The following is a 13072-nucleotide window of genomic DNA, read 5'->3' as shown; positions in this document are numbered from 1 at the left end:
GACTTGTACTTTCAAATCGGCGAAAAAGATTTCATTGGTTTTTACGTATTCGGTGAACCGTACATATTGTTGAAATCTCCGAGGTTGATTAAAAGTGTGTTACAAAAGGATTTTTCGCATTTTGAAAACCGAACGATAAAAGGCCCCGAAAACGACGAATTTCTTTCGAGCTTTATGTTCTGGGTGACCAAGGATTATTGGAAGAAAATCCGTTCGAAAGTGAGCCCGGTTTTTTCTTCGGGAAAATTGAGGCTCATGTTTAATTCGACCATGATCGAGGCAAACAATATGACAGACTATTTAAGCAAACATATCGTCCATGGGAAGGCTACCGACGCAAAAGAAGTGTGCGCGAAATATTCAACTGCGGTTGTAGCCAGGTGCGCTTTTGGGATTGACGCAAAATGTTTCGAGAATGAAAACTCGGAATTCAGGCGGATTAGCAAAGATCTATTTGATCTGAGGTAAGTCAACGGAGTTCCTAATATAACCTAAATAACTCCCAGTAAAAATTGTCAATTTCTTTATCCAAAGGTAACATGATCAAAATGTTTCATTTTTTTGTTTTGAGATATTCAAAATGGTAAAAGCAAAATTAAGTTCGATACTGTAACTAACAGTTTCTCACATGGGAGAAAAAGCGTATAATTGGTTATATACTTTCGTATATGACGGTTTCTTGAGTGGAAATCAAAGCTATATTATACATTGTCTTTCTAAACAACGATGTCCACACATACAAATGACAGGTGTAATTGGTTGGTCTTAACATGTTGCTAGTAGTCATATAGATGAAATAACAAGTACATCTCAATTTATGCACTGTATGAAATTTTGCAGCCAATATGCAAGCTAAAAGTGACTAAATAGAAACACTTTTGCTTTCTCCATCTAATTTAGCAGAATTATTTTTGCATCTTAGTCTGATTTTGCAACGCTTCCAAATTTTCTTCCATTCGGATTCGTATGAATGGGTGGATTCGCAAGTATCAATTTTGGTTTTGTCTCTGTTTGTTCTGAAAACAACTAAAAAATCATAAGGTTCTTAAAGTTTTAAAAATTATATCCAAGTCTAACGTTTCAGACTCGATAACACTGTCCGGCAACTGATGAACTGGTTTGCATCGTCAATTGCAAATTATTGGAGAATTGCTTTAGTAAGTGCCGAGACTTTGACGACTTTGACTAATATATTCAGTAGCGCCGTGAAGCAAAGGTCAGAAAACATTCCGGCCCAAAAAGCGAGAGATTTTATTGATTTAATGTTGCAACTTAAAAAGGACAATCAAAACGACGTTGCCCTAAGTAAGTAACGACGGATCTCGATTTGCATTATACGTGGTCCTGCCTTAATGCGATTGCTTAAAAAACGTTTTGAACAGAATGACTTTACATCTGAGTTGTGTGTACGGGATATTTTTTCTATTTTGGAATTCAGCAACTAACCAAATTTCCACATTTTAAGTATCTTAAAAAAATGAAGATACAATTTTACTTAAGGTACTGAAGATTTTTTTTTGTATATGAGGGGTGTTTTTTTTCGATGTGTAGAACTTTAAGTTGCAATAAAACAACGATGGATTATTCGATTGACATGAATTTTATTTATCCGATAGATAATCTTGTGGCATTACATTTTAAACATGACCTCTGGCATATGACCGCCACGGCTGGCGCGGATGTAGTCCAATTTTCGATGACTTTTTCCAACATTTGTAGCCGTATATCGGAAATAACACGGCGAATGTTGTCTTCCAAATGGTCAAGCGTTGGTGGCTTATCCGCATAGACCAATGACTTTACATCGCCCCACAGAAAGTAGTCTAACGGTGTTAAATCACAAGATCTTGAAGGCCAATTCACAGGTCCAAAACGTGAAATTAGGCGGTCACCAAACGTGTCTTTCAACAAATCGATTGTGACATGAGCTGTGTGACATGTTGCGCCGTCTTGTTGAAACCACATCTCCTGGACATCATGGTTATTCAATTCAGGAATGAAATCACCATTGACTGTAACGTTCTGGCCATCATCGTTTTTGAAGAAGTACCGAACAATGATTCCACCAGCCCATAAAGCGCACGAAACAGTCAGTTTTTCTGGATGTAACGGTGTTTCGACATACACTTCAGGATTAGCTTCGCTCCAAATGCGGCAGTTTTGTTTGTTGACGTAGCCATTCAAACAGAAGGGCGCTTCATCGCTAAACAAAATTCGCTTATGAAAATCGGGAACAACAACATTCTCGTTTTGGGCCCATCCGACGAAATTACGCCTTACTTGATGATCGTTTGGCTTCAATTCTTGCACGAGTTGGATTTTGTAAGCAGGTAAACCAAGATCCTTCCGTAAAATCTTCCATACAGTGGATGGACTCAGATTCAATTCCTGTGCTCGATGGCGGAAGGGCTCGTTCGGGTCTTCCTCTACCTCTACAGCAGCAATAGCTTCTTCTGTACGCACCGTACGGCGTCTCTGGGGATGCGAGTTATCAATAAGAGTAAACGTGGTGCGAAAACGTTTCATGGTTAATCGAATTAACTGCTCTGATGGACGATTTTCTCGACGATAAAGTGGACATAGTACGATTTGCAAGTGTTGTTCAGGCGTGAGTCTATTCATGATGAATTGCCAAACCAAACTGAGAATAAATCGCTTGACAGCTGTTAAATCGGTCGCCATCTTGAACAGTAATACCAACGTAAAGTTCTATACATCGAAAAAAAACACCCATTATAAACAAAATCCGAAAAATTATCAGAATATAGGGAAAATCCTCAACCTACAAAAAAATTTGGTTTTTCATTCCTCGTAAAATTCGAAGTAAGATATGTAGTTTGTAATATAATGATTATAGATTATGTGTCAATTTTAATTAATTAAAGATTTGATGTTAGTGAAGGTAATTTGATAGATTAGTTATCGCAAATTGTGGCCAATGTATATATGCCAACCATATTTTATTTTACAATCGCATTATTACAGATACTTGTATAATTCTATTTTTTTAACAAAATTAGACCTTAGTTCTTACCGTTAATATCCAAACAGCTGAGCCCAGATTGCTGGCACAAGCAATACAGATTTTCGCAGCCGGCTTTGAAACTGTGAACAGTTCACTCGCTTACACTATTCATGAGCTCGCCATTAACCCAAGCATCCAAGAAAGGCTCAGAGAGGAAATAAAAGAAACCATAGCAAAATATAATGGGGAAATCACATACGAAGCTATTCAAGAAATGAAATATCTGGATATGTGCTTTAGTGGTAAGTAACTTCAAAGAATACTTCATACAGTTCACGAGACAAAAAAATCAAGGAAAGTAATTGCAAACGTAGATCAACAAATGCTTACTACAAATTTTACTTGTCTCGTCTTCAATCGGTAGCAAATATTAAAAAAGGCAGTACCGTAGTTTTTAATGAGTTTGATATCTTTTGGACTTTCTTGACATATGTTTTATGGATTGCAAAAGTACTAGGAACTGTACTAAAAACTGTTAAAGTCAAGTTACAATAAGTCGATATGCCCTGCATAAGTTATCGTTTTTAGAAACTTTAAGAAAATATCCAGTGTTGCCATTTTTGGACAGAAGGTGTACCAAAGATTACGTGCTCCCGGGAACAAACGTATTTATTAAAGAGGGTATACCGGTTCTAGTACCAATGATGGGAATTCATAGTGACCCAAAGTTTTATCCAGATCCCGACACTTATGACCCGGAAAGGTTTAAGGATAAGAGTGTTTACAATACCGATGGATTTAACTATTTTCCTTTTGGCGAAGGACCCAGAAGTTGTATTGGTTTGTACTTTATGTTTTGATATAATAGTAATGGCATCCCTTATAATATTCCTTATCTACGAACCCACATCATAACACACTTTATTCTGTTTGAGTTAATAAACTGAATTATCGCATTGGAGATCCGTTGATTATATCACTATAGAGTTATAAAATTGTTGCTATTATTAACTCATTTTTACGGAAGGGAATAGAGCAATCTTTAAAAATTATTATTTTTGTTTGGAATTTTTCGCGGCAATGGACACTTTCTGGACAATTTCTTCTTCTATGTCCAATGGAAGATCTGATTCACTCATTTTGATTACTTTTTTACCCCTTCTTCTATGCTATAATGTGAATTACAGCGTTTCTGATTTACGTCATATTTTGGTAAATATTTCTATTTCTATTCTCTTATTCTTTCGAACTCTGTTTTCTTCGTTTGTTTTTTTTGATCACTTCAATTTTTTTTAATTGATTGATTTTTGCAGGCGAGCGATTTGGTCTGTTGACTATCAAACTGGGCTTTGTTAAAATTCTGTCGCAATTTGAAGTCAAAACGAACCAGGAGACGCAGCATCCATTGAATTTCGAAGCCAAAAGTTTTCTCCTGCTCACCCGTAAAGGAGTGCCGCTGACTTTCGTGCCACTGAAAGACAAACAATTATAGAGCACTAAGCACGCATACAGCAAGAACTCAATAATGTTAGTAAAGTAGAGTAAAGCATCTGTTGCTGAAATTATAAAAAATGTGTTATTAATGTTTTCTTTTTTTAACTGTAAGTTTATAGGATACAAGAACTAACATTTGGTTTCCTTTATTAGTGATTTTATAATAAAAACTTATTAAAATAGATATTTTATTATTTTTCTTTAACCGCTGTGGAACTTTAAAACTACAAACGGTTATCTGTGGATCTTCCGAGAAAATTATGATTGTTGTTACATTAGAAATTTCACAAATTACAAGTTTCAATTTCACAAAATTAATACCTGCCGAAACAAACTGTACTATTCTAAATTATTTGCTCAATTTTGTCGTTATTTTCTTAAAAATGTTGTAATTTAATAAGTAACAGCCTTTAGAAAATAAGAGTAAAAATAGCAATTGCAATCTAATTTTCAGTTTTGACAAGTGTACGAGCGTTAATTGTGATGTAGTGAATTAAAGTTAATTCATTTGTCAGTTCAATTTTAAACAGGCGAGTTCGACCAGAAATTTAGAATTACTAGAATTATTGCGAAATGCAATTATCAAACTCAAAATGCAAACTCTAATTTACCCCGTGAAACTAATAGAAAAAGTAGGCAATAATTGTACAAAACGCTTGGCCTTGCCGGAAAAGAACTCAATAACTCTTGTATTTTAAATTGAACTGGGGTCATTATTACATCATTCTATCACCAGTGTTTGGTAAACAATAGATTCAAAATATTCGAATTACAATAAATAAGTCTGTTCTTACAACTACTCAAAGTTAGCACCGATACATCAGAATGGAAATGACAATACTAATTTAAAGTAATGTCAAATGGGAGCAAAGAATGATTGTCAAAGTTGCAATAATTGTACAGGCTGTCCTATTTTCGTTGATCAAAAATATAATAAGTTGCAACGCCTGTTAATACGCGTAAGTGTATGTGCGTTCCACTCTCAGAATAAGTATATGATGTCAGACCAGAAATTAATTTTTGTTTTTATCAATGGAAAAGCTAGTATATTATTTTATGGTATCATGTAGAATAAAGTGGGCTTGTCAAACATATATAGTTGGGTAAATTTATTTTTAAAAATAACAGCAATTTTAAAATATATAGTGTCCAATACATCATATTAATTTAAAGCAAAATAAAGAGTGTACTTACTATATTGGTGGGTAAAAATATAAAGAAAAATATAAATATACATTTACTTTTATTAATTCAAATTAATTTTAAAAAATAAAAAAATTATTTGTATAATTTAATTAAACGCGCTCTAACTGCCAAACACTTTGAGCCACTGGGTTTCACATAAAATTTTAGCTCTAGAATTTGTGGTAGAAAATTTGCCATCACTTCCAGTTCTCTCACCCTGCAGCTGCACAAGTTACCAATTGTCGGCCACAAATCTGTTGTACAGGGTGTTTTTTAATCGAATTTCAATAATTAATGAGGCGTTTTTTGGGTCCATTTTAAAAGGAAACGTCTTAACTTTTGAGATACAGAGTGGCAAAGTTTTCAAAAATAAAATTATTATTTTTAATATCTGTGATGACACTTTAGATATTTTAATGAAATTTGGCACACAAATACCATGTATCAAGAGGTATTACTGAGTGTACCACATTTTTTTTTAAATACACCAGTAGCGGGCGTACAAAATTTCACTTGTCTATTGATTTTCTTTTAAAATAAAAATTATTCCTACAATTTAAAATCATTTCTAAACAAATTTAATGTCTTGACTTTGTTCAATCCAACGGACGGTTTTTGCTTAAAAAATAAAACCCTCTTCTCTGCATGGTTATAGCAATAGCGTTAATAGGACAGCATGCAGATAAATTAGTTTTCATTTTTAAGTGAAAATCGTGCGTCGGACTAAAAAAAAAATTGATAAAGGCACGGTGTTGCCGAAACAGCTGTCATTTAAATATATTTATGTGAAAATCTGAACAACGTTTGTTCTTATTTAACTAAAAAAAAAGTAAAAGATCAAACCTACTCATAAATATGTATTTGTCTCGAAAGTTAAGACGTTTAGGGCATATTTTCATATGAAGTTTTCTTTTTATTGAATTGACATTCAATTATAAAACACCTTGAATATATAATGAAAGTACACAAAATATTCTTCTGGACGAAAAAATGATCCAATTCCCATTCCTCCATTTACTTGATACTTCCAATAAAATCGTCCACGAATTTGCTAACAAATATCGACATTCGTAGACAAGAAACGGCAGCTCTTCTTTCTCCAATAGGATAGAATCTGCTTTAACCGAACTTGAAGAAACCAATAGTTCGAATAAATCGGGAAAGTGCAAATAAAAACAAAACGGAACATGAAGGATTCTCGAAAAGAAATAAATGATTCGATGAACGAGGCGAGGCGAGTAAGTACAAGTGGAGTTTATTTAAGCCATTAGTTCAACTGATTATTTTACACAGGAGCTTACGCTCAGCGATTATCCGAAAGAATGGGTGTTTGCATTTGCCGCACACTGGAGGTTTTAGCGAAATTAACGACTTTTTAAAGAATCATTTTCTTCGCCGCAGAGGTAGCTCAAATATTCCATTAGAAAAGGTTTTCGTAATACTCCATATAAACTTGGAGTGACTGCACCATAGTTATGCATTAATTAAAATCAAGTCGGTAATAATGTAGATCATAATGGTAGGCCCTATTTTGTGATAAATTCCTGCCAAATGTATGGGAACATAAATATTGTCCTAACAGTTTTAAAATTGGGAAATGAATGTTTTCGGTAAATTTCAGCCAAGAATCGTATTTTGAAGTGTTCAATTCTGGCGGTCCCGGCACACATCACTCAGTATTCCTGTATTCATAAAAATAGCCAGATCTATGAGGTCAGCGTTTTGTGTGAATCTATAAAACCTTAGTTTCAAGTTCGAGTTGGAATTCTTGTTGTACCTGTTGCTATAGAAATATGTAATTTTGGCATTTATTGTGAAAATAAAGTTTAGAAAAACCGCCTCTTCGTTGCTTGAACATGCCGATAGTATAGTATAGTATAAGGGGTGTTTCTTTTTCGATGTATAAAACTTTAAGTTGCAATAAAACAACGATGGATTATTCGATTGACATGAATTTTATTTATCCGAATGATAATCTTGTCGCATTACATTTTAAATATGATTTCTGGCATATGACCGCCACGGCTGGTGCGGATGTAGTCCAATCTGGCAATAACACGGCGAATATTGTCTTCCAAATGGTCAAGCGTTTGTGGCGGTGCGGTGTTAAATCACAAAATCTTGGAGGCCAATTCACAGTCCAAAACGTGAAATTAGGTGGTCACCAAACGTGTCTTTCAATAAATCGATTGTGGCACAAGCTGTGTGACATATTGTGCCGTCTTGTTGAAACCACATCTCTTGGACATCATGGTTATTCACTTCAGGAATGAAAGAGTTAGTAATCATAGCTCCATACCATATCACCATTGACTGTAACGTTCTGGCCATCATCGTTTTTGAAGAAGTACGGACCAATGATTCCACCAGCCTATAAAGAGCACCAAACAGTCAGTTTTTCTGGATGTAATGGGGTTTCGACATACACTTGAGGATTAGCTTCGCTCCAAATGCGGCAGTTTTGTTTGTTGACGTAGCCATTCAACCAGAAGTGCGCTTCATCGCTAAACAAAATTCACTTATGAAAATCGGGAACGACGGCAATCTCGTTTTGGGCCCATTCGACGAATCTACGCCTTACTTGATGATCGTTTGGCTTCAATTCTTGCACGAGTTGGATTTTGTAAGCACGTAAACCAAGATCCTTCCGCAAAATCTTCCATAAAGTGGATGGACACAGATCCAATTCCTGTGCTCGATGGCGAATGGACTCATTCGGGTCTTCTTCAATGCTACGCTCTACAGCAGCAATAGCTTCTTTTGTACGCACCGTACGGCGTCTCTGGGGATGCGAGTTATCAATAATAGTAAACGGGGTGCGAAAACTTTCTATGGTTAATCGAATTAACTGCTCTGATGGACGATTTCGTCTACGATAAAATGGACGTAGTGCGCGATACGTATTCGGCACAGAACCATTATTTTCGAAATAAAATTGCACTATTTGCAAGCGTTGTTCAGGCGTGAGTCTATTCATGATGAATTGCCAAACCAAACTGAGAATAAATCACTTAACAGCTGTTAAATCGGTCGCCATCTTGAACAGTAATGCCAACTTAAAGTTCTATACAATAATTATTACTATTGTCATTATGTTTTTTCTTGCAGAAAAAAACTTACACCAAGATACCTTCCTACCAAACAACCCGATCGACCAGATAAGTCCAATGGGCAAACTCATTCCATTAAGATTGCTGCATAATAAAAGTATAATTACGTACTTACACGAGGAGAGAAAGAACACACCTTGAGGCTGAAGATGTCAGATTGGAGAAATGTCGACATCAGGATCACTTTTAGCAGTGTCAACTTCGAAAGTAGGCAGTAGATGAATTATTAGCTAAGATGATTAATTATTGAACTTGGAATCAAGCTTGATTTTAAAGAACATCCATGCAAATACTATTGATTTTGAATATATTTAACGTGAAATATAGAAAATACATGTTTTAATTTAATTTTCGAATAAGTTTATTATAATTAATTTAATTCGCTTTGGTTTGTGTCATTAAAAATATGAGTCAATATTCTTATATGTGTTATGAGATAACACCTTATCTCAAAAGTTGTTTGAATTTACTTATAAATTTAAATTATGATATTGTTATATATATATATATATATATATATATATATATATATATATATATATATATATATATATATATATATATATATATATATATATATATATATATATATATATATATATATATATATATATATATATTCTCACGTATTGATTCCTGCAGGATTCCAGTCGGATGCAGGATTCCAGTCGGAGTTCAACGAGCGAACGGATGATATCCCGGAATATAGTGTCATCATATATACATATATATATATATATATATATATATATATATATATATATATATATATATATATATATATATATATATATATATATATATATATATATATATATATATATATATATATATATATATATAGGGTGGTTGTAGTTTCGTGTGGACAAGTAAGAATATTATTATTTTATATACATCTCCCAGTATAGTAATGCATTTTCGAATTCCTCCTCACTCGGAACTTTTTAGACATATTTCATATATAATCTCTTATACCTAAGTCATCTTGTTTTTAAGAAATATTGAATTTTATGTCAAAAGTGTCGTTTGAAGCTCTAAATATATCAATCGATTTCTACGGCTTTGTAATATTTGGAAGTGATTGGCTTGTAAGAGAGTCGTTATTTTTTCAAAAGGAAATACTTTTTTTATATTTTTATCGTATTTAGCATTAAAAACGGGAAGGTTTGTATAAGAAATATTTGCATTTAAATGTTTTCCCCTTTTAAAAATGCTCTACGCATATTAATTGGTCAAGAAGATGGCCGCGAAACATGGCATGGTGTCTTATTTACTATCGTTTGACAATTTCTAACAAATTTTTAACAAATATTCAGATATAAAAAAATTGGCAACAAACAGTGTTAAACGAAAAATGTATTTTTTTTTCTAATTTTTGCACTGCTTCTTTTAAAATAGTAGTCCAGCGCCACCTGTCGTGTAGAAATTTTAGGAAACTGTATTAAATTATTATTAAAAGTAAATTTGTTAACGTAACTTTTTTAGTGACAACACTGCGCCTTTTTTTTTGAGGAGGAAATGCTTTATGCACACCACGCGCTTGGTGGTTTGCGTCGTGGTAGTGTGAGACTCTCCGAGGTTCGGACTACCCACTAAAACCCCCTGTTGCTCCAAACGTTACACCCGAAACCGTCGTCGACATATCTTCAGGTGCAACCAGCAGTGTTTGTTTATCCTTGTTCCTGCCTTGTTTGTTTTTGTCTTTCAAGTTCGTCTCTATCTTTTTCGCTCAAAATTCTTCTTACCATATCTTTCACAGCTCGCCAATTTTCTGCGCTTTCCACCATCTTCGGTACGAAGGAATCAAGATCTAGCGCACAGCCTATTGCGCCATATGTTTCCTCCTTTAGATCTCTCCATTTCGAACACTCGAACAGGGTGTGTTGGGCAGTATATGCAGCGGTCCGTGTGGTCCTTGCCAAATCTCTTAGCGTAAACTCTAAAAGAGCCGTGCGCGCTTAGAGCCTGTGTTAAGTAGTAATCTGTACTACGATGTTTGCAATCTAGCCACATTTTCAGGTTCGGTATGAGCTTTTTGGTCCATTGGGCCTTTAGAGTCTCGTTTTGCCACCTTTGTTGCCAGATGTCCAGTGCATTTTCGCGTGCAGTAGCCTTTTTGTTTTGTTGGTCTCCACCTTTGCGCCTTGCGCTTTTATTGTTTGATAAATATTATTCCAGGATATCGACTTCTTCTTCTGGGGTATACATTGTGTTGCATGCAAAACAAATTGTGCCTTAATAAACAAAAGACTGACAGAATGATAATTTCAAGCAATCGTTATTTGCATAAGGGTAAATCAGTTAGCTGTTGAAATTAGCATACGGTTGAAATCATTTCTTGGCTTTGAGGCGCTTGAAAGCCTTATTATGCCCTTTTTCACTCGTATATTGAATGAATATCTCTCCTAGATCCCCACCACAAAAGCCATTCAAAAGCAAGGTAAGGGAATATTTGGCCGAAATCTAAAATTATTTAAAATGTTTGTCTGTGTTTGTTGTTTACAATTATGTAAAACAAAAAAAAAACATGAAATAAAAGCTAATCTAACCTAATTTAACTTTAGTATTATAATAAAAAACATCGAAATAACATTAAATTAATAATCACAATAAAAAATGACCGAGTAAAGCGGCATAAAACGGTTGAACATTCTTTGACGTTGACGTTCCTTTATTACTAAATTGCGTTTTTCGCCATGTTTTACGGTCATCGTTATAGCCAACTAATAGGATTTTTACACTTGTTACGTTTTAATTGTAAATATTTCCAAATCCACAAGTTCTTGTAATAAGGAACCTTATATAAAGTCTTCCTCTTTTTCAATGCTGAATACAATAAAAAAAGGGGAATTTCCATGTCTTATATATATATATATATATATATATATATATATATATATATATATATATATATATATATATATATATATATATATATATATATATATATATATATATATATATATATATATATAACAAAGGTTTTCAGTCAGCGAAATTGATAGAAATATTTAAACCTGAAAATGTCACTTTCGACATAAAAAACCGCAAGACTAAAAAATGCATTAACGTACAAGGTGTTTTATCTAAAAGAAGAAAGTTACTACTTGCCCACATAAATACAAATATTCTGTATACATATACATATACAATATAATATTTCGCAGGTATAAAAGATTCCAAACATTATGTCTTCAAGTATTTTTGATATTTCTTACAGATTCTGAGAAAAGATATAACATAGTGAAAGGTCCAGCCCATGCTTCTCGGTGAAAAATAAATAGAAGAGCGCAGTAATAGGTGTCACTGTACTCGCCCTGTAAGAAACCCAGGGCACGTTTCTGTTGAAATCAATTTATCGAATTAATAAAACAAAATCTGGTCCGATGAAAAATGGAGCCTCACATCCGAATGATGAATCGTCGGGGCTTTTAGTTCCCGACTAAAACGTCAAGATTCACAATTCCAGCGAATTAGTCATTTTAAATAGATGTCCCTTTTATGTTGACTTTCTTGTTTGCAACGTTGTTACGTCGTATCGGTGTAGTGGATTCAGAGGATTTATGTTATTTTTAGGTTTTCGCAAATGAATAAAGCATGGTAATAAAATAATTCAAAGTGTTATCATCAGAGATGCACCGGATATGATATTTTATATTTTCCGAAACGTAATAGCAAGGTCTATTGACTATTTTAAATCATTAGGAAATAGAAGTTCATTAACGTGTTATATTCTATACTTTTCTTTCCGGAACATTTTTACAAAACAGCACACTTAACACTAAGTGGCGCGTAATGTTTCTATTAGAACTGACAAACTTGTAAATACTATCCACGGCTAAAATCTACTGAAAGTAGTACAGTAGTGCAAGAAAGTACAGGAAATGTCTGAAGTCGCTCGCGATCGTCGTTAATAAAGTTTTTATGCTTATGCCTACATACCCAGATTCGTGGGTCTCTAGATACATAACAAAAAATTTTTTTCTACTCCCGACTGTAAAATACCTAATTAACCATCGATCTAGCGTGCGGGAAGCGTGACTTTACCATTTTGGTTTCCCTTCCCACGAATCCGAACCACTTCGGACACTTCCGGGATTTTACCGCACGGATTTGGGAGCAATCGGATGTTTTCGGAGCTATTTCCCACGCTTTGAATTTTGTCCTTTGTCAATTCTGACGGTCACGTCAGTGAATGTATTTGTGTTGTTTTACGAAAATGTACCCACAAATTAATGGTCGTAGAAAAAGTATAGTATACAACATGTTCGGTAAACTTTTTAACTCATACGTTTATTAAAAACTCGCTCCGCTCGTG

General features: G+C 34.1%; 1 protein-coding gene across 1 annotated transcript; it reads left to right on the top strand.

Annotated features, from left to right (window-relative positions):
• Positions 1 to 337: 337 nt before the first annotated feature.
• On the top strand, positions 338 to 4555 carry LOC132705191 (cytochrome P450 6l1-like). The gene is made up of 5 exons (XM_060675647.1): positions 338 to 464; positions 1085 to 1305; positions 3052 to 3267; positions 3554 to 3805; positions 4279 to 4555. Exons 2-5 carry the CDS (start codon positions 1110 to 1112, stop codon positions 4455 to 4457), a joined length of 843 nt encoding a protein of 280 aa, XP_060531630.1. The 5' UTR covers positions 338 to 464; positions 1085 to 1109; the 3' UTR covers positions 4458 to 4555.
• Positions 4556 to 13072: the final 8517 nt, after the last annotated feature.

The sequence above is a fragment of the Cylas formicarius genome, unplaced genomic scaffold (assembly GCF_029955315.1).
Source record: "Cylas formicarius isolate icCylForm1 unplaced genomic scaffold, icCylForm1.1 PGA_scaffold_7__23_contigs__length_41026272, whole genome shotgun sequence".
NCBI lineage: Eukaryota > Metazoa > Arthropoda > Insecta > Coleoptera > Brentidae > Cylas > Cylas formicarius.
Note: the sequence above shows the minus strand (reverse complement) of the source record. Positions and strands in the feature narration are given on the sequence as shown.

Coding starts and splice junctions, on each gene's coding strand:
- LOC132705191 (XM_060675647.1), top strand. CDS start 1,110: ATGAACTGGTTTGCATCGTCAATTGCAAATTATTGGAGAATTGCTTTA. Junction 1,306..3,051: donor TCAAAACGACGTTGCCCTAA/GTAAGTAACGAC, acceptor ATATCCAAACAG/CTGAGCCCAGATTGCTGGCA. Junction 3,268..3,553: donor TCTGGATATGTGCTTTAGTG/GTAAGTAACTTC, acceptor TATCGTTTTTAG/AAACTTTAAGAAAATATCCA.